Source organism: Rhinolophus ferrumequinum, chromosome 6, assembly GCF_004115265.2.
Source record: "Rhinolophus ferrumequinum isolate MPI-CBG mRhiFer1 chromosome 6, mRhiFer1_v1.p, whole genome shotgun sequence".
Classification (NCBI taxonomy): domain Eukaryota; kingdom Metazoa; phylum Chordata; class Mammalia; order Chiroptera; family Rhinolophidae; genus Rhinolophus; species Rhinolophus ferrumequinum.
The window spans coordinates 4,697,580-4,722,111 of NC_046289.1; the positions used below are offsets into that span (position 1 = coordinate 4,697,580).

The window sequence follows — 24,532 nt, forward strand, 5'->3', positions numbered from 1 at the left end:
CATTTGCTTTACGAACAAAGGACACCACGTTCGCTTCAAATGACCTTCATGTGTGACATTCCTAAATTGAATTCAGACCCCACTTTTTAAAGTTTGTGGCGAGGCCCCAGCCTTTGCTAGCTCTGAAAAGGAGACAGGTGCTGGGCGCTCGGGTGAGCCAGGTCCCGGGTGGCAGTTACGCAGTGGACGTGAGTGGCACGTCTCCATGGCGAGCTGGTGCTGAGGACTCAGGGCGGCGTGCCCTCAGCTTGGCTGTGTGGAAGCCTCAGCTCCCCGGTCCTTTCCATCAAGGTCATGCTATCTGTGTGTGGGGGGGGGGTTTATTGAGCATCTAGTAATGTTGGGGGCTTTTATAGCTGCTGCCTTTCTTGGTCCCCAAAGCAGCCTTCCAAGATGGGTTTTTAAGTTCTTTTTTAAATGAAAGTGAGACCCAGAGTGCTAGACTAGCGACCTAAAGTCACACAGCCACAACTTTTAGTTCCTGAGTTAGTTTCCTTTGGCTGCTATCACACATTACCACGACCTTGGGGGCTTAACAAACACAATTTATTGTCTTACAGTTCCAGAGGTCAGAAGAGCGAAAATCAGTGTCAGCAGGGCTTTGCTCTTTCTGGAGGCTGGAGGGGAGAATGGTTCTCCTGCCTTTTCCAGCTAGCGGCTGTCTGCGTTCCTTAGCTAGTGGCCCTTCCCCCTCTTCAGAGCCAGCAACAGCACATTTCTCTGACTGTTCTTCCCTGGTCACAGTTCCCTCTGACCACAGCCGGGAAAGGCTCTCTGTTTTTAAACATTCAGGCAAGTAGGTTGGGCTCACCCAAATAGTCCAGGCCAACTTCCCACCTGAGTTCCATAACCTTAATCACATCATAAAGTCTCTTGTCATGTGGGATCCCATCGTCCCAGATTCTGGGGGTTAAAGGGTGGGCATCTTTGGGGTGGGGGGTGAGCGGGGACAGAAATCAGCTGAGTACAGTTCACAAGCGCAGGCTGAGGACAAGTCCCCTGTGATGTCATATGGGGAAACAGAGCCAGAGGATGTGTGGAGACTGCTGCCGGGCTTTTCTCCGGAGATGCACTGTCGCTTCCTAACAGAAGTCTCTGCGGCTGTCACGGGCAGGCGCGGGGCTTCCGCTTTCACGTTCCCAGCATTAGTTCTGCAACGTGCCCTATGCATGAGGAGTTGATCCTTTGCCACAGTGGGAAGAAGGTGCCTTCCTCAGGACCTCCTGGGGAATGGCACCTGTAAGCTGGCTTTGTTGCTGATCCCTTGGTCAGTCGTCACCCTGCGGTGAGCTCTATGTGAAATGGGAAGTGCAGTTTGCTGTCCCCACGCTGAGTCCGTCATTTCTGACTGGGCGGGTCCTTGCTGCCCTGCCTAATTGCAGGGACGCAGTCTTGCAGGGGCTCTGAGTCGAGTCCCTCTCCTCCTCCACCTGCCACACCTCCCTGCCTCTGCACACAGTTGGACTGTCCTCTGGTGTCCTGCTGCGTGCCTCCCCACGGTTCTTGCCTCTGCTGGACAGTTGGCCCCATCCTGGCCTAACCAGCCCCTTACGCAGGGCCTGCCTGGCATTCAGGAGAGATTTCGTTGACATCTGATGATGAACAAAAGCTCCCCTTTCTCCTGAAACCAGCAAAGGTCTCCCCTTTTTGCTGCTAAGGGGCTTGACACGCACGTTTTGGGGCTCAGTAAATGTTTGCCCCCCTCCCCCCACCACCCCCCAGACTTCAGTCCAGCCCGTCCCAGCCTCGTCACAATCCCTGAAGTTCAGTTGTGTTTGCAGGAGGCCGGCCCTACCAATGAATAGTCAGGGCCAGGAGGGCATGGGGTCCCTTGGGGATGGAGCCCAAGGGGCAGACGACTTGAACAGTCCCTGCTCAGCATAGATCAGGGCTTCCAGGCCCTGTGTGTACGGTAGACTCACAGGGAGGGCGTCTAAAGTGTATGTGGATGTCCAGGCCCCTAGAGTCCAATTCAGAAGAGATCAGATGTTACAAGGTCCCCAGGGAGCCAGCGCATGTCTGTGCTGTGGTGCTGACAGCCACAGGCCCGGGGTGTCTCAGCCACTGTGTGTCTATGTGTGTGTCCTTGCTGGGCAGGGTCTGTGGAACCTGCTCTCCGCCATTATCCGCAGTTCCCATCGGAGTAAGTCAGGCTTGGTGGGGGAGGGTACAGGAACAGGGCTGTCACCGTCACCTGCCCACACAGGTTAATTTCTGTGAGAATTGAAGGCACAGGAGAAGTTCTGTTTTTCCCCTTTCTCTCTGGTTTGAAACAATGACACGGCCTTGGTTTGGCTTGTCAGGCTTCCCAAGCCATAGCAAGGAGCGTGAGTTTTTGGTGAGAGAATACCGGAGGCTACCAGGCGGATCCAACCCGGGGCTCGTTCTAAATGAGCCGATTGGGACCCGGCTTCCTGTTTTGTTGCTCCCTCGAGATTTCAGTGCAGTTCTGGAAGCCTCGTGTCTTGCCCTGGAATTAAGTGTTTGGCACCCCTGCGGCTCAGAATGGCCAAGGCGCTGATCCGTGGGGATCCCCAGAGCGGCTCCTGCAGCACACAAAGGGGCAGATGGCAGCCAAGGGACAGCCATGAACCTTATCAGGGGAGGCTGCGCGGCCCGCTTGGAGAGAGCCCAGTTTTCATTAATGCAATCATTTGTTTTTCTCGGTGCCCATTAATTTTTTTTCCTCTGTGGACTCGGGATGGAGAGGGTGGGGCTCCAGTCACGGCTGTTCCATTTCATTGTTCAGTGGCATTCGAGGTTTCCATGATCCCACGTCTCCGGGCGTGGAGGTGGGAACATGGGAGGGGCGGGATGCCGGCCGTTTGGACATCTGTGAGCCAGGCAGTGTTTTCACTGTGTGACTTTGGCCTTGCTACTTAACCTGTCTGAGACTCAGGCTCCTCTCCAAGAAGCAGGCAGAGTAGTAGCAGGACCTACCTCACCAGCCGGAGGTGAGGATTGTCTGTGGTGACGGGAGGTTCAGGGTTTTCCTCAAGTGTCTGCTGGCACACGAAGGTGCTCAGGAAAGTTTGTGTGTGCGAATGGCAAAGAAGGTGGCCTTCTCAGTGCCCTGTGTGGACGTGAAAACTGTCCCAGGCCCAGGGCTCCGGAAGTCATCACTGAGTTGCCTGTACCACCCTGCAGACCCCTTTGGGCAGCCCAGGTGGGCAGGCCAGGCTGGAGGAAGGAACGGTGGGGGCCAATGTGCCCGGACCTGTCAACCTGCCCAGCTCAGGGCTGCCACCCCTGACAGGCGTCCTCACAGGAACCCGATGCTCCCCTGATATGCCTCTCCCCGCCCTCTCGCCTTCATCCATAAATAATACCTGTCTCACATTCAGCCTGCACCTCCCGGAGCTGCGATGTGTGCCAGGAGGCAGATGCTAACGGCTCAGGTGTACCCGAACCTGCCTGTCACAGTCCCACCTCCGTGCCTTTGCTCACGCTGTGCCCTAATCTTGTACTTGCCTTCCATCCCCACCCCATTGTCTGCCTGTCAGAGTCCTGCTTGCTCTTCAGTGCTTAGTTCAGATGCCGCCTCCTTCAGGAAGGAGTCCCTGATTTCTCCCCATCAGCACTTGCTGTACCTCTTTACTCTTTGCCCTTCAGCAAATGTGTTTAGTCCTACAGCTCTTTCATTAGGCTGAGAGACCCTCTAAGTAGGGGGCCAGGTCCTTGGACAAGCATGTGTGACACTGGTTCTGCTGGTGCCCAGCTCTGTGACCTTGGGCAGACCTGTTCACTCTCAACATCCTTTTTCTCTGCCCACCTGACAGGGTCCCTGGGAGGCTTGCAGGGTGGCAGTGTGAGTGCATCTGCACTGAGGTCGGCAAGCAACTTCCCGTGCCCTCCTCACACCTACATTGGGAACCTTCAGTGATCCAGGGGCTCCATCCAGCAGATGATGCCTACACAGAGGCCATTCAGCCTCTCCTTGCTTCCCCCTAGTGATGGGGAACTCACACCCCACTGGAAGCCTGGATTGTCATGAAATTGGCAACTCTCCTTTCCAGTGCTGGGTTCTGCTTTGCAAGAATTCAATGCTTTAGAACTGCCCGGGGTCCAGGGAGTAGGGGGGCCTTGGGATGGAGCCTCCTCCACGTCCTTTGAGAAGACAGGACCATTTGCAGACTCCGCTGGATTCGTGTCCTGGGCCTCGCTGAGGGAGGCCTGGACATGCTCGTGGGTCAGAGGCGAGGGCAGCAGAACGCTCAGCTCCCAGGCCTGCCGAGCCTGGCCTGTGGGCAGGGTGGGTGGGCAGCAGCTGCCAGGGGACCGAGTACCAGCCAAGGACCGGTCATTTTCCAGTAGGACTGTGTACTGCAGGGAGCGTGGCCTTTGCTGCCATCTTGGGCTCAGGGCTGCACTGAGCCAGAGGGAAGGAAGGTGGCCAGGAGGAGGAGGCCGCTGTACCACGGCCTGGTCCACACCATCTTCACCCCCCTGAGCCTCAGTTTTTTTCATCTGTGAACCGGGGGCCGATGGCCTGCGCCCAGTGAGGAGAGATGAGGACCCGTGTGTGTAAGGAACCACCGCTGGTGCTCACCACGTGTGCATGGTTATCAATGGTTCTTTGTTTTTTAAATTTTTAAAAATTTATTGGCGTGACATTGGTTAATAAAATTATGGAGGTTTCAAGTGTACAATTCTATAATGCATCATCTGCCCATTGCGCTGTTTACCACCCAAAGTCAAATATTCTTCCATCACCATATATGTGACCTCCTTTACCCTTCCCAAGCCCTTCCCCATCCCCCCTTTCCCTCTGGTAACCACCATGCTGTTACCTGAGTCTGTGAGTTTGTTTGATTGTTAGTTATCAGTGGTTCTTGCTGCAATGACCTGCTCTTGCTCTATGATGGAGTCTGTTCCGGCTGCTACAACAGAATGCCACAAACTGGGGGCCTTATAAACAATAGATATTTATTTCTCATCGTGCTGGAGGCTGAGAGTCTCAAATCAGCACGCTGGCAGATTCAGTGTCTGGTGAGGGCCCGCTTCCTGGTTCATAGATGGTGTCTCCCTACTGTGTCCGCAGTTGGTGGGAGGGATGAAAGCTCCCTGGGGTCTCTTTTTATCAGTGCACTAATCTCACTGCTGTGGACTCCACCCTCGTGACCTAATCACTCCCCAAAGGCCCCACCTAACACCATCACAGTGGGCATTTGGTTTCAACACATGGATTTTGGGGGGAAACAAACATTCCGACCATAGCAGTGTCCCTGGTGCCTGGAGCTGGTCAGAGCTCCCTGTGGTTGGTCCTCAGCGCATGGCTGCACCTCCTTTCTGTGCCGGTGGGGATGGCAGTGCCTCCCCATGGTGGGGAGGGGTCTGAGGTGACCTGTGGGAGGAGCAGCTTGCCCGTGTCAGGCACAATGGCGCCACCAACAGGGGGCACTGGTGCAGAGTGGGGGCGTCTCCCTGCCCTGCCCTGCTCCATTTTGATTTCCACGACCCTCACATGACCGTAGGTATGTGCGGGCACTTCCTGCCCCTCGGGGATGCATCCTGGACAGGGGAGAAAGGAGAGAAGCCGAGAAAGCAGATGCTGTCTGAGCCGTTTTCATTCCTGGGACAGAGAGGGCATGGACCCCTGGAATGAGGAGGGTGCTTCTGTTTAATGAGGCCCTTCCACCCCACGGAGCCATTGGCCCTGATGCCACCGCCGGCCCCGTTAATGAAGTGGAAAGAGAAGGGAATTTAATCAGCTGAGCAGCCCTGTGGAGGAGTCAGCCATCTCCCGGCAGAGCCCTCACGGAGGAGGCCTAAGGCGTGGTATGGCTGCTGCGTCCTGCTAATGACCTGCCACAAAGCCCGCCTGTCCCCAAGGCCTTTCAGGGACCCTGCTCAGTGGGAGGGGGCTGGAAGGGAGGCAGGGCTGGCAGGGACCCTGGACGGGGCAGTAGCTAGAGAGTCAGGCCCCGAGTGTCACTAGTGTCACTGTGACCCCCCCACCCCCATCAGCCTATACTTCTTCCTATGCAGACAGGGACAATCGTACTTTCTCCTGAACAGTGGCAGACTGTTGGCACCCTGCCCAGATGCCCGAGGCACTTGCCACTTCCGGGCCCACTACTCACTTCACCTGCCAACACCCGCAGCTCCGCCTGGGCGCTTTTCCTGTCAGCTCTCCAGGTGGGCAGGGCTTCAGTATCAGTCGCACCTCCCATTGGGAGCACCCCACCAGTGAGCCCTTGGGCAGGCGAGTAACGCTGAGACCCCAGAGCTCCCCAGTGGATTGACACCCCTCTCATTCTTCCCCACCCTGCCTGACTTCCCCACCCCCCAGCTGGGCTGGGGACGGTCCCCTCCCACTAACCTGCTTGTGCTTGAGTCCTGTCTCACCCAAACTAGGATGTCAGCTCGTAGCAAGGTCTGCCCTCGACAGCGTGTGCAGAGCTGGCGAGTGGGGTCTGAGGACCTCCCGTCCCTGTCACGGGCTGATGTGCCTTCCTCTCATTGTAGCTGAAAGCTGACTCCTCCAGGAAACTGGTCCGACCCACCCAGCAGGATGAATTCCTGCTAGGTCCTCAGGTTTTTTCCAAAGACCTACTATGTGCCGAGCAGTGAGCTAGGTGTGAGCTGAGTAGTGAGACTACAGGGGTGATCAGATGTGACTTCGGGCTCCCAAATTTTTACGGTGTGGACTGAAGGTGAGGGAGGCTTGGCCAACACTGCCGAGCCAGGGAGGAAGCCAGGCCAGGAGGGGAGATGGGACCGGCCTGGCCTCACAGCTCCCGAGAAGGCAGGGTCGTCTGATGGTTAGCGCCAGTGCCGAGCACCGGGCTCCTGGGAGGGAGACAAACAGTGCCCGTGGGGAGGGAGGGGCTCACAGACTGCAGGCTGGTGACCACCCCCCACACCATGGGGTACACAGAGGATCTGCGAGGAGGGACAAAGCAAGGGCTGATATTCTGGGTCCCGGAAGTGAGAATGTTGCAGGGAGCCCCCCACCCCTTGCCCCAGATGGAAGCTGAATCGTGAGTCACCCAGAATTGGTCTAGTGGGCCCAGGAGGGGCCAGAGGAAGGGGGAGGGGTCGCCTTGGCCAGTCCAGCCTGGAGTCCCTTTCCTGGTCAGCTCCCTCGTTTTCCTCACAAGCAGTGAAGCCGGGAAAGGACGCTTCCCTCCCCCTCCGCTCCTCCCTCATTATGCGAACCTTGGGATTAATTTAATTACACACTCGTCTCCAAGAGGCTGGGGCTCAGAGGCGCCGGTGGCATCGCACGTTGCCTGAGGCTGCTGGGAAGGATCGTGCTCCCTGGGAGCCAGGCCTCTCCCCAGCGGCTCCTGCCCTCCTGCCCCCCCGCCCCCTCACGCTCCACCTCTCATTCTTTCCTGCTCTGTCCCACGGGTGACCAGATGCCCTGCTCCCTGGGTCCTGGCAGTGTGCAGGGTCTGGTTTGGGCAGCTGAGTGTGTGGTCAGGGTCCGGCGTGGCAGAGGAGGCTTCTCCGGGACTTGCAGGAGGCAGCCTTGAATCCTGATAAACTGCAGGAATGGGAGGGCTGGGGGTCGGCTGGAGCTGTGGAAAGGCCCCCAGACCGGAGCTGGGAGAAGGGGCCGGAGGGTGGCTGGTTGAGCCCGCTATCTGGGCTGCCCTCCCAGCCACCCTTCTGCCTCCCTTGGATTAAAAGCTTCAGTGATGTCAGTGGGTGGGTCTGCAATGTGAAGGTGCAATAATTAATTCTCCTTTTTTATACAAGAAAGATTTCTCCCTATTCTCAAAGTAGATTATGTGAAAATTAACAGGAAATGGTGTGAATTAAATTTTAAAAATCACCCTTTCCTCCACGTGAGCCCTGCTGCTGTCAGTATTTCCAGGTGCCCTCTCCTGACGTTATTTCAATGCATCAATTTTTAAAATGTAGCAGCAATTACACATATAATTTTGTGTCCAGTTCTTTCCACTGGCATTTAAGTGTTTTCCCACATTGTTTAGCAGAGAGACTCTTCCTAAACGTCATTTGAATGATGGCGGAGTGTCTGTCTTGTTGGACACATCGTTATTTCCAGTTTTGGCCACTGTGACACTGTCTGCATGCTCCATTATTAGAATTAATTCTTTTGGATGGATTCCGTTGGAATTACTGGACAAATTAAAATATTTTAAGACTCTCATATTGTTCTTTTGAAACTCAAAAGAAAACCACAACCCCAGTGGTCTATAAAGTGTGCTTTGTTTTCTGTAGCCTCTTGGGTTTTGGGGTAAACCCAGACAGACAGGTGGAGCAGGGCCCAGTCCTTGGTCTGGGGCCATAGACATGGCCTGTGGTCTGTGCCCACGTGTGGCCCACTCGGGAGGACAGTGGCCTGTGGGCTGTGGCCTGTGGGCCCTGAGGTCTGGCACTGGCGGTGGGCGGTTGGGTGTTTTTGGGTCATTTGTGGAATGTGAGATGGCCTGGGTCCTTTCCCGGTACTGCGTCTGTCACCACTCTTCTCCTCACGGCTGTACTGGGAGCTGGGTGTTGGACCTGCTGTGGCTGAGGGAAAGGCTGCCTCAGACAGGAGCAGTGGCGTGTCCGGCCTGCTCGCTGCCCACTGAGGGTGCTGAGCCGGTCAGCGGGTCTGCTGACTCCATCGCAGTCTGTGGCTCCAACTGCAGTCTAACCGAGAAGGGAACTGCTGGGAGCCCGACTCCGCCCATAGAAATGGCAGAGAGGCAACACGCTCTGCCAGGAGACTGGGTCGGCATTGTGTCCACCTTCTGAAAGGCTGAGTGCGTGAGTTAGTGACCGTGCGTGGGCTGTTGTCGCACACAGTGGCTGGTCCCTCTCCTGAGTGCGGCTGTGCCTGGCAGGCCTAGCCCGTGGTGGGAGCTGCGGTGAGCAGGGCTTGCGGCCACCCCCAAGGATTGGGCAATAATGAGAGAGGCTTGACCAAGTATTGCGGCTCCTTTCTTTTCTTTTTTTCTTTTTTTTTTTTTTGTGTCATTTGAATTTTTTATTTGTCACCAAGATCTCTCTGCTAGTGGACAGCTCCTTTCTGGGAGCCTCTGCCAGCTCCCCTCAATGGTGCGGTGCTGTCAGTTTTGCTCAGGGCGGCCAGACACTTGGTGTCCTGAGTGCTGACCGTCAGGGGTGGGCCTGGCTGGTGGGGATAGGAGCAGGAAGGCTGGGCCTGGGCCCTCCTGCTCACACACCAGCAAGTGGGGACCCTGCATTTCTCGTGGCCTCCTCATCTGGAAAATGGAGACATTGCCTACTGCAGGGGCTGCCATATGTCACATGGGGTGGGGAGTGGGTCCACCCCTCCCCCACCAACCCCACCTAGAGGGAGACCACACTGGGGCCTCCTTGCCTTAACTTGTACGGATAAGAGAGCTGGGACCGTCTTCGGTTTATCTTGTCTACTGGTTTCCAGCTGGCATTCCAGGGAACCCCCCTGCTAACAGCATGCAGGGGACAGACAGGTTGGGGAGCCCCGGGCATACCCCTTCTCCTTCCCTGTGCTCAGGGGGGCTCAGCAAACTCTGGACACCGAGGCCTTTTCCATCAGGCCTGTTTGCATGGATGGGCTGTGGGAAGGAATGGAGAACTGCTTGTCAATTTTGGGTGACTAGTGAGTAAACTGAGGCTGGAGGCAGTCTGGACTGTAGTGACCACGGGCCAAAGAAGGGTGTGAGCAAGGCCTTCTTACAGCTGTGGCCACCCAGGCCTGGGCACGTGCATCTGCCCAGCATGGCGAGTGTGCACAGGGTCCCAGTGGGGGGGCCCTTGGAGTCTCTGTCTAGGGTCCAGTCCCACCTCTGCCACGCTGTGCATTGTGCTGTAAACACGCCGCTTCACCTGGAACCTTGATTCCTCAGCTGTCAAAGGGGGCTGGCTCTCCAGAGCTGGGGTGAGGTGAGGCTGGTGTGGGAGCCCCCAGCCCCCAGAAGGGCTCCCCGGCCGAGCTGGCCTGTCGTTATCAGTGTCATCCCTGGGGCTGAAGGTGGGGTAGGCTGCAGGGGGCCACTGTTCTCCCTTTCTAGAAGGCTCTGCATTCCTGAGAGGTGACTGGTGTGGACTGGAATCGGGGTGTCATTCCCCAGAAGTGAGTGGTTGGGGCCAGCTGCCACCCATTCCTTCCCAGGGCTGGGCCTGATGCTTAAAAACGCAAATGCTCGTGGGCCTGGTCTGGGGCTGGCTGGGCAGGGCTCCTGAGGGTCCTTCCATGTGCTTAGGGAACAAAGTGAGGCAGGTCAAGGGGCAAACGGGCACCCATGCAGGAAAGCTGCCTCTTCTAACTGGGGGCGGCCTCGGGGACAGCCTAGCCGAAGGGCAGGAATTCCTGGGTCCGTGGCCAACCCCTGGTGCAGGAAGGTCATGCCCGGCGTTCTGGGGGGAGAACTGCTGCCGCCCCAGTCCTACAGGGCACCAGTGGGGCAGGGGCATGACATCCCTGCCATCTGGGAAGATGCCAAGAGGCTGGGCTCATTGGGTGGTGCCGGCCGTGCGCTGGCGGTGGGCAGGTGCTTCATTATTCCCACGAGTGCGTGGTGGTCCAGCGTCTGGCGGTTCTCATTGGTAAGAGTTGGGAGGAAGGTGGAGGCTTACCTGCCATATGTGCCTCCTCCACTGACTGTAGAAGTTCCTGCACATCAGGCGCGGTGCAGGCCGAGGACATCAGGGGCTGAGTTAGCATGCTGAGGAGCCTCAGTTTCTCCTGCTGGACCCTGGACCCTGGGGTGCTCTGCCCCTGGTTGCGAGGGTCCCATCAGGGGAGTATTTAAGAGGACCCGAAGCATTGCGGAGGCGGAAGGAATTGGTCCAGGACAAGCTGGCGAGGGAACCCCTCCTTTCTGCAGAGGACGTGTGGGAGGGCAACTCTCCCACTGGAGACCAAGTCTGATGGTTAATGTGTCCCCCGTCTTGTGTCATTACAGATCCCTCATCCACTTACATCAGACAACTGGAGACCAAGGTGAAGCTGCTGGAGGGGGACAAGCTCCCCGCACAGGTAGGCCTGCTGGGGGTGGACTTGGAGGACCGTGTCTGTTGCACGCAAGGGCCAATATGAGCCCTCCACCCACCTCTGGGTGCCCACCCCTGGCTTCTGTGCCCACCCTGGCCCAGCTCACCTGGGCTCCCTTCCCCCTTCACACTCGTAACCTCCCACCCGCCCCGCCACTCCCATCCCAAGCCATCTCCTGGAACACCGTCACCTAACCCTTGCTCACTGCTTCTGGGGTACCCTGCATCACGTCTTTTCACTCTCTGTCCCCCAGTGGTCTGCGAGCTCCTTGGGGGCCACACTGAACCTGTACCAGAGATGGTACAGACACACAATTGCTGAAGTAATAGGCTGCTTTGTTTGCCCTTCTAGCAGCTGGGTGAATCCAAGCTCGGATGTGGGCTGGCACGCGTCCCTCTGAGGGAGACCCACACGGAGCCCTCCCTGCCCCTGCCGCACCCAGGCCTCTCTGGGCTGGGGTCCATCTTCCTCCCTCCTGGGCCTGACTGGTGCCCACAGACAGATGAGGCCACGTCTCATCCTCAGCACGTCCCCAGCACAGGGACAGCGGGTTGGAGACTAGGCGATGAGGGCATGCAGAGGGCATGCAGCAGGGAGGTAGTGCAGGGTGAGAGGCAGGGCCCGGCAGTGCGGCTGGAGCGTGGTGGGGGCATGACTGTAGGCACCAGGGGCCTTTCCTGCTGTGGGTGGGGCAGTGATGGAGGCTGGGGTCGGGGTCCGTTGGCGTGGCCGGCCCCTGTAGCCTCTCTCCCTTGTGCCCATCCCTGGCTTAATCTCCCCTCTCCCTCCCTTGCCACACCCCTGGTCCATAAGCTGCTGGCCAGCTGGGATGCCCACAGCATGTCTCTGGGAACCAGCCCCAGGGAAGGCTCAGCTGCTTGGCCCCAGTTGCTGGGCAACCATTGGGCTTGGCGCCACTGCCCTTCTCAGGGAGCCAGAGGCACCCTCTGCCCGCTGGGTGGCTGCTGGCCCCCCCGGCCCCCTTGTCCCTGCTCAGGCCACGTGGACAGTTCCCACAGCTCTGCAGAATACAGGGTGCAGGTTTGGGTTGCCCTCATTCCTCACTCCCATGGCCGCTCCGCCCCTCCCCACCGTGCTCCGGTGCAGAGCCAGGCAGGCATTGCATTATAGGGCTGGTTTTATAACTTTGTGATGGGGTTTAAGGTCCCTCATGGTGGAATGGCTTGGCCACAAGTCTGGCTGACTCCCTGGGGCTGGAAGAGCCGGGAGGAGCCGGGGTCTCACCTGGCTGTGTGGGCTGGGGCTCCTTAGATCCAATGTTCCACGTGGGCCCGACCTGGGCTGGTCATGGTTGCTAAAGAGGGGTGTGGGCTGGGCTGGGCTGTGGGAGCTGTGGGCGGAAGTGACATAGGGGAACGGGGGTGGCGGGGCAGCAGTAGGGCTCGGGAGCAGGTGCCAGGCCAGCGAGTGGGGGAGAGATCCGCCCCAGCCACTGTGCAGCGGCATGAGGCCAGGACCACGTCTGGTAGCCGAAGCCTCAGGCCGGTGGGGTCGGCGGCCATGCGAGTATCTCCGGTCTGCTCGTTCTCTGTCCCGTTGGTCCTGGGAGAAGCGGGATGAGAACCAAGCGCTGGTTTGGGGTGCTGTCTGCAGTCACGTTCCGTCGTCCATCAGAACATTGCTTGTGGCCCTGTTTCCACAAGGATGGAGTGTCCCTGATCCCATCGCCCTGCTGTCCTGGACCACAATGTCCCTTTGGGAAAACACACGCCACCGGCTCCAGGTGGTGGACTGGGGCTTGAGGAAAACGTGCACACGCGTAGGTTGCAGAGTGGCAGCTCTTTCTTTTCCTTGCTGTGCACTCCCTGCTTCCCAAGGGAGCCCCCCCCAATCAATGTGCCCCTTTGCCCCACGCCAGCATATGCAGAGGTGGAGGTGGACAGGGGCCCCTTTCCTGCTGTGGGTGGGGCAGTGACGGGAGGCTGTGGCACAGGGGGACGGCAGCCGCCTGGGCACAGGTGGCTCTGCCCAGACCCTCTACCTCCCCAGCCTGCTCCGACTGCTCCCAGGGATCAGACTTGGGCCTCGGCCTGAAGGCAGCAGCGCTAGGGTTCTGTCCCCCACCTGTGCCCACGCCTGGGCCAGGCACGCTGGGCACAGACATGGTCAGATGGGGGCAAGTGGACCCTTGCCCGGACCCAGGCTTGCTAAGTTAGGTTGGGACTTAGGGGCAAGGACACGGTTTTCTCCGTGCATTGCCAGAACAGGAGAAGTGCTGGGAATTCAGAGGCCAAACAGTATGGAAGCTTCCAGCGTCTTATTTCTGTAGAGCTTTTCCTTCTCCTTGAATGAAGCCTGGTGAAGCTGAGCTGCTCTGGTGGCAGCTATGGGTGCTTGCGTGTGTCATGGGGGTAGCCACCCAGCTCTGCTTCCTCGTCTCTTCCTCGGCAGGGACTTTGCTGGTGGGCTGGGGCCTTGCCCAGGGTGTCTCAGGGGGCCGGCGTCAGCTACACCCAGCAGCCCAGGAAGTCGGCCGCCATGCGCTGTGCCGCTCAGGCCTGAGCATTGCGAGCCCACTGCCCTCGTCTGGCACAAGCACTCAGGAGCCAGTGGCATTGGCCAAGTGTCTCCAGGGTCACCCACGGGGCTCCTGCTGCCCTGCCACTCACTGTTGCAGGTGGGTGGGCGTTGCTGGCCTTGGAGAGCACGGCTGTTCTGAGCCCTGCAGGAGGAGAGAGAGGCAGAGAGACAGTGAGAGAAGGGCCACCCCCGTCCCTGGGCTTCCTGGTGACAGTTCACACCTTGCTTGCCTTTGGATTCCTGGGGTGGCTCAGATGGCACCAGCCTTATAAGAATCCTCAAGCCACTTCCTGTTCCCCAGCATCCGTTTACTCACCTGTAAAATGGACACTCACTCAGTACTGTAATTGGTCACTTGCTATATGCATGGCTCTGGGGATCCAGGGGTGACCAGGCAGAGCCTGCCATCAGGGAGCCTGCTGTCCAGTCTCACTCTTGTCCCTGCCTGACCACCTCCTTTCCTGGCCAGTAGGACTCACGTGTACAAGGGGCTGCTGGAGGACAGCAGAGCGGGTGCAAGCCCCATGGTCAGGGCTTGGCCCATGGGGAGAGTACTGGCCTTTTTCTAGCGGCGTCCAGGGAAGATGGAGTTTGTTTAACCTTCTTCCTCCTGGACTCTCGCAAGTCATGGGCTCCCAGCTCAGGTGTGACCTCCTGCCAACAGCCTTCTCAACCACCTCCAAGAGGCTTTGTTCATGCTCTGTGCTCTCAGCCCCGTGGGCTGCCTGTTCTGCTGGTGGCGTAGTGAGATCCTCCACTGGGGAGCCTGGCCCTCACCCCTGCTGGACTGTCAGCTACTCAAGGACTGGGCTGCAGGGTCTGAGTGGTCAAACCTCCAATGCTCAGCATAGCTGGACTGGGTGGATGCATCTTGGGGAGCCCCTGGCTGCCCCCCACCCAGAGTCTAAAGTCAAGAGGGGAGGCTGGTTCTTGCCCAGAATGAGGAAGGTCTGTTCAACCATTGGAGAGCTGCTTTATAAGGTAGTGAGTGTATCATATTTGGAGGTAATCAAGTGACGGATGAACATATTTGGGAATCTTGAAAGGGTGGGATTCTGGCCTTGGCCTCATGAGCTCTGGCTTGTGAGATTTTTATGATTCTAGCGTTTAAGTCTTGTCATTGAAATCAAATTGCACAGAAACCTCCAGCTCTGTGCAAAGTGGGGAATCTGCTTGTTGGCGAAAAGTCAGGGAGAGCATTAGTATTCTTTGAACTGTCTTAAGGGGATGTGGCTTTGGGGTTTGGGTGGGAGGACGGCGAGCCTCTGCGGATTCCCGCTTCCCACTGCCCCACCTCTTCCCCCCACGGCCACTATTTAACTCCCAAATAGCTTTAATTAAAACTGTGCCAGAGTGTTCACAGACTAAGTTACTGTATTGCAGTTCGTGTTTTCTTTCTCTTGTCGGCTTTAAAAATTTCATCAGCACAGCTGCTTCCTCTGCGATGATTCATCTCAAGCCCCCATACACGTTAGTGTTTTCCTGTGGCTTCTCTGGGCCCGGCTGGCCTGGGGAGGGGGCGGCGATAATTGATGCCTGGCCTCCGCCCTGTCTTTCCCTCAGTTAACTCCCCTGCTGCGCCGATAAATGAAGCCTCTGTGTGAGCCCAGAAGCCAGCTTTACAAAAGCACGCGGAGCTTGCGATGCTGTGTCACACCGGGCAAGCAGGCGGCCATCTGGGGGAGGGCAGTGCAGGCATTGGTCCAGGCCAGTGCCTGAACAGCCCCCCGCCTGCCTGCCCCCTCCTCCTCACCCCTGTCTGCTCTTTCCCCCATCCTGTCGTGCCACAGTTGGGGGGGCTGAACACTCAAGTTGGAAGTGACCCCAGGATTTACACCAAGCACAGATAGGGAAACTGAGGCCTGGTGGAGCGGGATTTCCTGGCATGGGTGACTGTTTGTTTGCGAGGGCTGCCGTAACAAAGAACCACACGCTGGGCAGTTGAGAGGAGTGAACTGTATTCTCTCCTGGTTCCAGGGGCAGAAGGCCAAGGTGAAGGCAGGGTTGCTTCCCTCTGAGGCCCGGGAAGGAAGGGTCTGTCCCAGGCCCCTCTCCTTGGCGTGTAGACGCCCATCTCCTCCCTGTGTCGAAACGTCTTCCTTCTGTATGTAGTGTCCCAGTGGCCCCTTTCTATGAGGACACCAGTCATGCTGGATTAGAGTCCACCCTGAGGACCTCACTTTCACGTGATCACGTCTGTGAAGACCCATCTCCACACAGGTCACATTCTGAGGTCCTCGGGGAAAGGACACCAACCTACGAGTGGGGAGGGGGGACACGGTTCAGCCTGCAGCGGTGCTGCCATTGGCCTGATCGTATAAGAAAGTGGCTTTCCCTGCTGTGTGGCTTTCGGTGAAAGTCCGTGTGTCCTGGTACCTTGGTTTTCTTACCTGTAAGGCAGGGATGATGGTGAGTCCAGCACACTGCGTGCGGCCCTGAATGGAACCCGGCACCTGGGGAATGCCCTGGGCCGGGGCTGACCTTCTCACCTTTTCCTGGTCCCAGGACCCGGAAAATTTCAAGGTCTGGCAGACTGTGCCCACCGGCCAGTGTCTTGGACTGGCCTATCCCCAGATGAACCGCTCCTGTTTGTCCTTTGTCTGAGTTTTGAACCATCCAGGCTGCTACCAGCTAAGCCCATCGCCGACGCCCCTATTGGGTTTCCTGAGTCCCTGAGGAAGACAGGCTATTCTGATGCGTGGGCCCCCTTGCCCAAGCCCTCTGGACATGCTGGCCCCATGGCGTTTCTTCTGTGGCGGTTCAGCTTGCTGGGGTCTTCTGTGACATTTTGCCTTGGCGACAAGGTCTGGGCCGTCCCTGCCCTGCCCATTTGGTGTCTGGGCTAGGCCATCGTGTCCCCGCCCCGGGCAGTCACGGGCAGTGTGGTCTCCACAGGGCTTTAAGTGCCTCGTTAGCAGAACCTTCGAACCTGTCCAGCCCCTCCTGCAGCCCAGGAGGGAACCCTCTTTCCAGTACCCGAGCGGAAGGTCAGTCTAGCAACATGGGTGGGAATGGAGTAGGAATTCCACCACTGCCCCTCTACCAAAGGCTTAACCGGTGGCCTCTGTGACCACACACTGGGGGAGAGTCAGCATGGCATGAGGCCAAGCCCAGGTCTCTAAGCCAGAGGGTCAGGTTCAAATTCCTGAAGTGCCATCTTACCAGCTGGGTGGCATTGGGCTAGTGGCTTAGCCTCTCTGTGCCTCAGTTTTCCCATGTGCAAAATGAGGACACTAGTGGTGCCTGCCCCGGGATTAAAGGGCAAATCATGGAAAATACCGAGGACCGGGGCTGGCCAGTGGTGATGCTTATGGATCAGGCACCGTGATCTCGCCTGTGGGCCATCCGGCAGCCGTGTCCTTTGAGACCCCAATTTATGTGCAAGCAGAGACGTGAGAAGTGGGTGGGCTGCTCAGACACATCCAGCCACGATGGTGTTTGCAGCTGCACATCTGTGCCCACCTCCTTCCTCCGTGGGACCGTGAGGTGCTGCGGTCATTGTGATGGACGAGGCCTGGTCCACATGCTACCTGTCAGTCACCGCTCCAGGTCCTGAGCCGTGCACACACCGAGTTTGAAAAATGGGACTTGGGGCCAGAAATTGCGTGGGGAGTAGGGGAGCAGTGCCAGCGGTGGATAAGTGATATTAGCCACACAGTCACCACACGTGGGATCTCCACTGCCTAATCGGAGGACTTATTAGGAAGAACCCGCGGGGCCCATCGCCAGGTGCATAACGGCCTGCAAATGAGTTCTCTTAAAATTAAAGAGAAAAAAGGAAGTGAATCTGGTTGGCACCGGTCTGCTCGGTGAGGACCTTGAGGACAGAGCAGAGGCCAGAGGGAGTGCGTCCGGACCTGGCCTCTCCCAGCTGGCTGGGATCTGGGGGTGTCTCCAGGCCCATGCACCCCACCGCAGCCCCTCAGAAGGGCTGCTTTTCTGCTGAACGACACCTGCATTCTGGTGAGCCTTAGGGAGGGCTGCCAAGGGGGTAGGTGCCCTGCGCCAGGGTGTGGCAGATGCTGTCAGTCCTTGTGAAATGTGGATTTTTAAAAATGGGGGGCTCCTGGGAGGTGTGTTTGGGACCTGCCACCCCAGTTTGAGGTGTGGTAACACCACTCCGGCCAAGGTGTCCAGGGTAGGGGGACCGGTAAGGGGCGTGAATGGCTTTTGGTGGGTGACACTGCTCGTCTTCCCTTGCAGCTGCCCCAGCCCTGCGTCCAGAGAAGCTGGCTTCAGGTAGAGCCGCTGGGTGGGACTGGTGTGCAGTGGTGTTTGGGGTGGGGCGGGGCTGCTCTGAGTGCTGTGTGCTGCTCTGTCTGCTCGGGGTCCCCTCACTTGGGCCCTTCCTGTCCCTTCCTGGGAGCTGACCACCACCCAGGGTGCCCTGGTCCTGCCTTTAGAGTCTTCCTGGGACCTGCCCTATCTCTGAGCTGCTGTCAATTTCCAGTGTAACAAAACGACAGGAAAAGAGCAGGTTCTTCTCACCCACTCACTGGACCCGCCCCACTTGGGAGGTCAGCAGGCTTAGTCGCTGTGGTTCCCACTGTGCGGTGAGAACCCTGAGGTACAAGCTGGGAGGAGGGGTTTGCCAAGGCCGCTTGACTTAGTGGTGGCTGCCGGCTGGCCCAGGCCCCTGAGGTGAGCAAGGTCCTTGGGGCTGCCTGGGGAAGGAAGAGCCCCTGGGGCTCTGCTCAGCTCCCTCCCCTCCCCGCAGCCCTGCCTGTTCCCCTGCCCCCCGCCCCCCCAGGAGGTAGGTGTGTTAAGGTTTTGGAAAGCAGGACTAGTAAGTGTCACAAGCCCTGTTCTGAGACGCTCACCCCTCCCTGCACCAGGAGGGCCCACGGGCTGAGTCGCTGGCCTGGCCCCCTCTGAGCGGGTACTGCCCCTGGTCACTGCATGCAAATTGGCCCAGGGGCCTGGGTTTGACAGTTGGAGCAGACAGACACCTGTGGACAGGCCACTGGGCAGGGATACTGGGCACCAGTGTCACTGCTCACCCTCGAGCCCCTCCTGCGGTCAGGTGCTGGAGGCAACAGTAGGTCCTTCTTGAGCAGGAAACTGCTCCAGCAGACGTCCTATTCATGGGCCCAAAAGCCCTTTGGGAGCAGGAAGGAGGGGTGGGAATGGCTGTCCCTGAGCAAACCCTGAAAGGGGACCAGCCCACAGCTGCTGGCCCCCCAGACAAGGAGCCCCAGTGTCCAGACCAGGGAGGTGGGTATGGCCTCCTTTTCTCTGTGTCCTGCCCTTGGCCTGTTTCTGTTCAGCACCTTCTGACAGGGTTCCGAGCTGTATCCAGGGGTGTCCCCCAGGAAAGGTAGTGGCACGCCCATAGCACCACAGAGGCCCAGAGAGGCTGGAGTTGGCCTGTGGAATCCGTGGCCAGCCAGCTCTGAGCGTTGGTCACGGCCCAGGACAAAGCCTGGGCGTCCTAACAGTGGACTGGGGGGCCCTGCAGCCTCCTGGGTCTCCCCTTCAGGGACTAGAACTCTCGCTGGCCTTGGGAGGTGGGGACTGGACAGAGTAGAAGGGCAGTGCTGTGTGTGCAGCGCTGGATCTTGTTACCTTCTCTTTTACGGATTCGGGAAACCCTGTTTCAGCCCCCGCTGTGTGTGCCAGGCCCTTCTCCAGCGGTAGTTAGGGAGACTGCAGGTGGGCAGGTGTCTTCCCTGGGGAGCGGCAGTGCCCCCATGCCCCGAGGTGCAGGCCCAGCCGCCCCGAAGGCAGCGTGAGCTCCCTTCCCTCAGCAATGAAAACCTGGTGACTTCTTTCTTCCAGGGCACCAACAGGCAAACACCAGGATTTTTAATTTGGGTTTAAGTGCAATTATGGCTCCTCATTTCGATGCGTCATTAGTCACTAGTCACGTTGCCCCTAATGAGAGATTGTGCCTCCCCCGCCCCCACTGCCAGCTTTGAGGTTTGCTAATGAAGTTCTGTGGACATGCAAATGTTTATAGATGATCGCTGGAGGCGAGGGTGGGGACTGCATGTTGCTAATTAAGAAACTCCCCCCCCCCCCCACACACCTCCTCCCAGGGAGCTGTCTGGGGGAGGGAGGAGACGACACCAAGCAGTGTTTTGGGAGCAGCCGTGAGCTGTGGGCTGTGGGCTGCCTCGGCATCCGCTTGGTCCAGGGCCAGAGAAGCTGGGAGGAGGTGAGATTCCGCCCAGGGCAGAACGGTGTGTGCCTAAGAGCAGGGCAGTGCCCAGCTGTCCTGGTCCAGGGGCTGGTGGGGGAGAGCAGCGGCCCAAATCCCTGGCCTTGTGGCTGTGTGTGTGTGTGTGTGTGTGTGTGTTGGGCTCGGCTGCGCCTTACATTTGGTCTTTTAACTTTCTCTGCGCACCGCAGGTAGGAGTGTTCCTGCAGAATGGTGTCAGAGAACAGGTAGGTGGGCGTCCTGTATCACTGGGTGTGGACGTTCAGTGTGTCTGGGTTTGCTACCCAGTGTACTCTCTGTTGGGGAAGATTTTGTAGCCCTCATAGAGACCTGGCCGGGAAAATAACTTGGCTCGGGATTTTTGCCTCTTATGGAACTGGGAGGGACCCCCCAGGAAGCACAGCACCCCACGAATGGGGATGTGCATGGGGGTGGGGGGCTGAGTGAGTGCTGCGTGGGAGGGGCAGGGGTTGCGGCCTCTTTCTCTTTTTGGTGTCCAGTGGCAGGGGGCTCACCCTGATCGGAGCCCTGGCTGGGCCAGGGGGACTGAGGTAGTGTGGGCTGTCGTGCCCCCGGCTCACCCAGGCACAGCCTGGTGAGGGGCACAGCCGCCCCATGTTCAGTTCTTGGGCCGTGCCCAAGGTCTACCTGGTAAGACCTTGCCACACTTTGGGGGCCACCATGAGAGGGTGATGAGCAGCAGGAGGGGCTCCCAGCCCCAGCCCGGTCCCAGCCTGTTCCCCCTTTACCCCTGGCCCTGCCCTGGTCCTGCCCTTACCTGTGCCCCAGCCCTGCCCCCGCCCTTGCCCTGCCCCAGCTGGCCTCCTCCCCTCCAGGGTTTGTTTGGGTGACTCTATAGCCTGCTGATTTATGGGACGGACATTCCCCTGCATTTTGTCTGCCCAGCAGAGTTCCCTCAGTTCCTTTGAAGTAGAAAAGTGTGCTTGTGGCTTCTCAGCTAGACCAGGAGGCCTGTACAGGACTGAGTGTGACCCCTGGGTCCGCTCTGGGTGTCAGCCCCCAGCCCTAGCTTCTGGGGCTGGGGAGTTGGGTTGCTTTGCCCTGAAGGAAACCACCTAAGACCAAATCTGTGTATTCATTCATTCGTTCACTCCCTCACTCATTGCTCATACACTCATTCACTCCGGCCTCCCTCTCTGCCCTTGCCAAGTACGCACTGGGCATTAGCTATGAGCCCAGCTTGCACTGGTTCCTGAGGAGACAGGGGTGAGACCCAGGGCCCACATTTCAGAGCTCCTGTCCGACGCTGGAGGCTAATGGAACCCCTGAGCAGAGCACTGTAGGGAGCCCCAGCACCCATGGGAGGTGGGGAGGCTTTCCTGTGGATATGCCCCAGGGCTGGAGAAGGGGTGTGGGGAATCCAAGTGGGGGGTGCTGGAGCAGAGGAATGAAGGTCAAGGGGCGAGATCCACACCCTCATTCACTCACCTGTTTTTTCAGCTGTTCAGCCAGCATGAGTACAACACACAGTGGGGAGCAAAAGGAAGGCCCGTGGCTCATGGCACCCACAGGGATGGGATGGAGTGGGCTACAGCAGGGTGGGGGGAGAGAGGGAGGGTGCATGGGCGGGGGTCCAAGCAGGTGGCAGAGCAGACCACAGCCATGAGGGAGGGAGCAGCTCGGAGGCCCTGGTAGGAGTGTCTCGTTTGGTGGTGGTGGTGGTGGGGCAGCTGTTCCTGGTCCTGACGGGGCACAGTCCTGGCCCCTCACATCTGACCTCTCACCCCCACTCTCCTCTGCAGCAGGCAGGCTCTGGAGAGTACCGGACGCTGCGGAAAGGCTTCTCCCCGTACCACTCGGAGTCCCAGCTCGCCAGCCTGCCCCCCTCCTACCAGGACTCCCTGCAGAACGTAAGTGCCCCCATCCCAGGCTCCCAGTGCTCCCATGTGGACCTGGCGCCTCTGGAATTCTTGGGCCACGTTTCGGTGGAAGGGTGAGGCTCAGACTGGCTAGTGACCTGCCTGGGCCCGTGGACAGTCTCTGGCCAAACCGGGTTTGGGACCCTTGGTTTCTGTCCCAGGTGCTTCCAGGTCAGGGGAGGGTAGCAGGTCAAGGTCTGGCCTTCCTCACTCCCCTGCCTTCTTCCTGCACCCTCCCAGGGAGGGGCCTGGGCTCCTTGACTGGCCCTCAGAGACTTAAGGGCTCATTTTGGTGGTTAGAGGTGGAGGACCAACTCTGGCTGACATTAGGGCAGCGCAGGGCAGTGTTCGGCTGCTCAGGCCCGGCTACCGTGCCGCTGTGCAACGCTGTAGCATGTGTCACTCCTGGGGCAGTGGGGACAGGATGCCGGCTGGCGCTGGAGCTTGAGCTGGGGCTGCGTGTATGTATATGGGGTCACTACCCCAGGCCTTGTAACTGAGGGTGGGGAGGAGCTCACGTATATGGATTGTGTACTTCAGTTATCCACAGCGGGTTATCCTGGGCTCTGACCTGCCCTGATGGGAAAGGAAGGGGTGGCGTGGGGCCAGCTCTCTGCCAAGTGGGCAGCCAGCTCCGGACTGCTCCCTGGGGGTAAATGCCTCCATCATACCTGACATGCTGTGTACAATACATACCGTGTTTCCCCTAAAATAAGACCTAGCCGGACAATCAGCTCTAATGCGTTTTTTGGAGCAAAAATTAGTATAAGACCCAGCCTTACTTTACTATAAGACCAGGTATAATATAATATAATATAATAAATATAATATAATGTAATACTGGGTCTTATTTTACTATAAGACCAGTTATAACATAACAAACATAACATAACATAACATAACATAACATAACATAACATAACATAACACCAGATCTTATATTAAGTTTTGCTCCAAAAGACACATTAGAGCTGATTGTCCAGCTAGGTCTTATTTTCGGGGAAACACGGTAGATCTCTAGGGGCAGAGAACACACGAGTGAATGCCAGGGGCTGGATGTGGGCAGAGTGTGGAGGGATCACTAACAGGTGCGGGGTTTCTTTTGGGAGAGATGGAAATGTTCTCTTGTGACGATGGCACGAATCTGTGAATATGCTAAACACCACTGCCTATGAGCTCTCTGAGCTCTAAGATGATTGTAACAAGAATGACCAGTGTATTGAGTGTCTGCTATATGCAGTGCCGGGCAGGAAGCTCTCCACACACACAGGCCACAGCAAGGCAGGGACCCTGACTGTCCCCATGGAACAGGGCTGGCCAGGGGTCACCTGCAAGGTGGGCAGGTGGGCCTGGACTCTCGGCCCAGGGTCCTGGTCCTGCCGTCTCCCCTTCGCCCCGGCCAGCGAGGACGATGAGCAAAGCCTGGCTGGTCCTGGCGCTGGCAGACGTGGGTGGTGCAGCGCTGGCTGCTGGCCGAGCGTCTGTTTCTCTTCTGAGGCCCTCGCACCTTCTCCAGGAATGTAGCTGCTGACGCTGTGCAAGACCCGCTGACAGCAGATAATCCAAATATTTATCCAGGAGCCTGTGGCCAAATGAGGTTCCTGTTGTTTCATGAGGAAGGGCCCTGAGATGCTGGTGACGCCCGCAGGGGTGGCTCCTCCACTCCTTCATTCCCCCTGCCCCCCTCATTCGTTCTGATCGCCTGTGGGAACCCTAATGGCTCACAGCGATGGCGTGCTGTGTCCCGAAGCCCTCTCAGTGCTGTGAAACCGGCTGCCTGCTGTGATGGGCCAGGCCTACAGGATGGGAGCAGAGGGAGCCGTGGCCCACGGGTGCGGGGTGGATTGTCAGGGTCGCCCAGGTAGTGCCTGGGGGCCAGGAGCCAGCATGAGGTTCTACTGAGGCTGGGGGCTGGTCCCTGGGGTGGGTAGAGAGGGTCGGGTGTCTTGTGGGAAGGGCAGCCGTAAAGGCTGCTGAGGTGGCAGGAAGGGGCCAGGGCCGAGGTGGAGGCTGAGGCCAGGATGTTCCTAGGTCCCAAGCCCTTGCTGGGTCCTGGAGAGCCTGCGTCTGGCACGTGGGTCCATAGGGAGACTGAGGGCTTGTGTGGCAGGACCCTCTTTGTGTGGCTTGGACGCTGCCGGGGGCATAGGCTCTTCCACACCTGGGCACGTCCTCTGTAAAGCTGCCTGTAGATCCCAGGGGATGGCAAGGGCAGACAGTCCATGAGTCAGAGGGTCCCCAGGGGAAACAGGTGACCCTCTGTGATGGGGACACGCCGTCCCTGCCAGGCTGGCTGTCCCCAGTATCCCCACCTCCATACCTACCCACTTCGCTCCCCCCTGCCCCCCTATGTCAGAGGCTGAGTGTCTGCCCAGGGAGCCCGCAGCTTCTCCCCCACGAGGGTCACTAGCCCAGGTGGCTGTGGGGCAGGGTACAGGGCTTCTGCCTTGGGCTGCAGGAGGACCCCGGCTGGACTCTGGACTCAGGGCCCCATGGGAGGAGCTGTCAGCAGAGGGAGGAGGTTTGTACCCATCAGCCTTCTGCGAGGACGTCAAGGCTTTTTGACAGCTCCCCAGGGAAGCTGGTCTCCCCACTGTTTTATCAATTAACTTTATTTTTCAGCATACAATTCAGTGGTTTTTAGAGTATTCCCAGGTTTGTGCAATCATCATGGGATCATTTCATCACTCCCCAAAGAACCCCGTACCCATAAGCCATCCTTCCGCATTCTCCCTCCTCCCAGCTCTGGCAACCGCTAGTGGACGTTCTGCCCCTACAGGTTTGCCTATTCTGGACATTTCACATACAAGGAGTCCTCTGATAAACGACCGGTGCTTTGTGACTGGCTTCTTTCACTGTAGCAGTGTCTTCGAGGTCCATGGATCAGGGCTTCACTCCCTTTTACTGTCGAATAATAATGCACTGTGTGGACGCACATTTTGTGTATCTGTTTACCATTGCTACGCATTTGGGTTGTTTCCATGTTTTGTATGT

The 24,532-nt window shown here is 58.1% G+C and overlaps 1 protein-coding gene across 6 annotated transcripts in view; it reads left to right on the forward strand.

Annotated features, from left to right (window-relative positions):
* Positions 1–24,532, forward strand: part of CCDC85C (coiled-coil domain containing 85C) — a 74,470-nt gene that overhangs the window by 45,916 nt on the left and 4,022 nt on the right. For 2 of the 6 annotated variants that reach the window (XM_033107721.1, XM_033107725.1), the window contains exons 2-5: positions 10,869–10,942; positions 17,702–17,737; positions 19,850–19,885; positions 21,422–21,529. In XM_033107721.1, coding sequence (XP_032963612.1) covers positions 10,869–10,942; positions 17,702–17,737; positions 19,850–19,885; positions 21,422–21,529 — 254 coding nt within the window. The remainder of the gene's footprint in view (positions 1–10,868; positions 10,943–17,701; positions 17,738–19,849; positions 19,886–21,421; positions 21,530–24,532) is intronic. The other 4 variants (XM_033107723.1, XM_033107726.1, XM_033107722.1 and 1 more) reach the window with 3 other exon arrangements.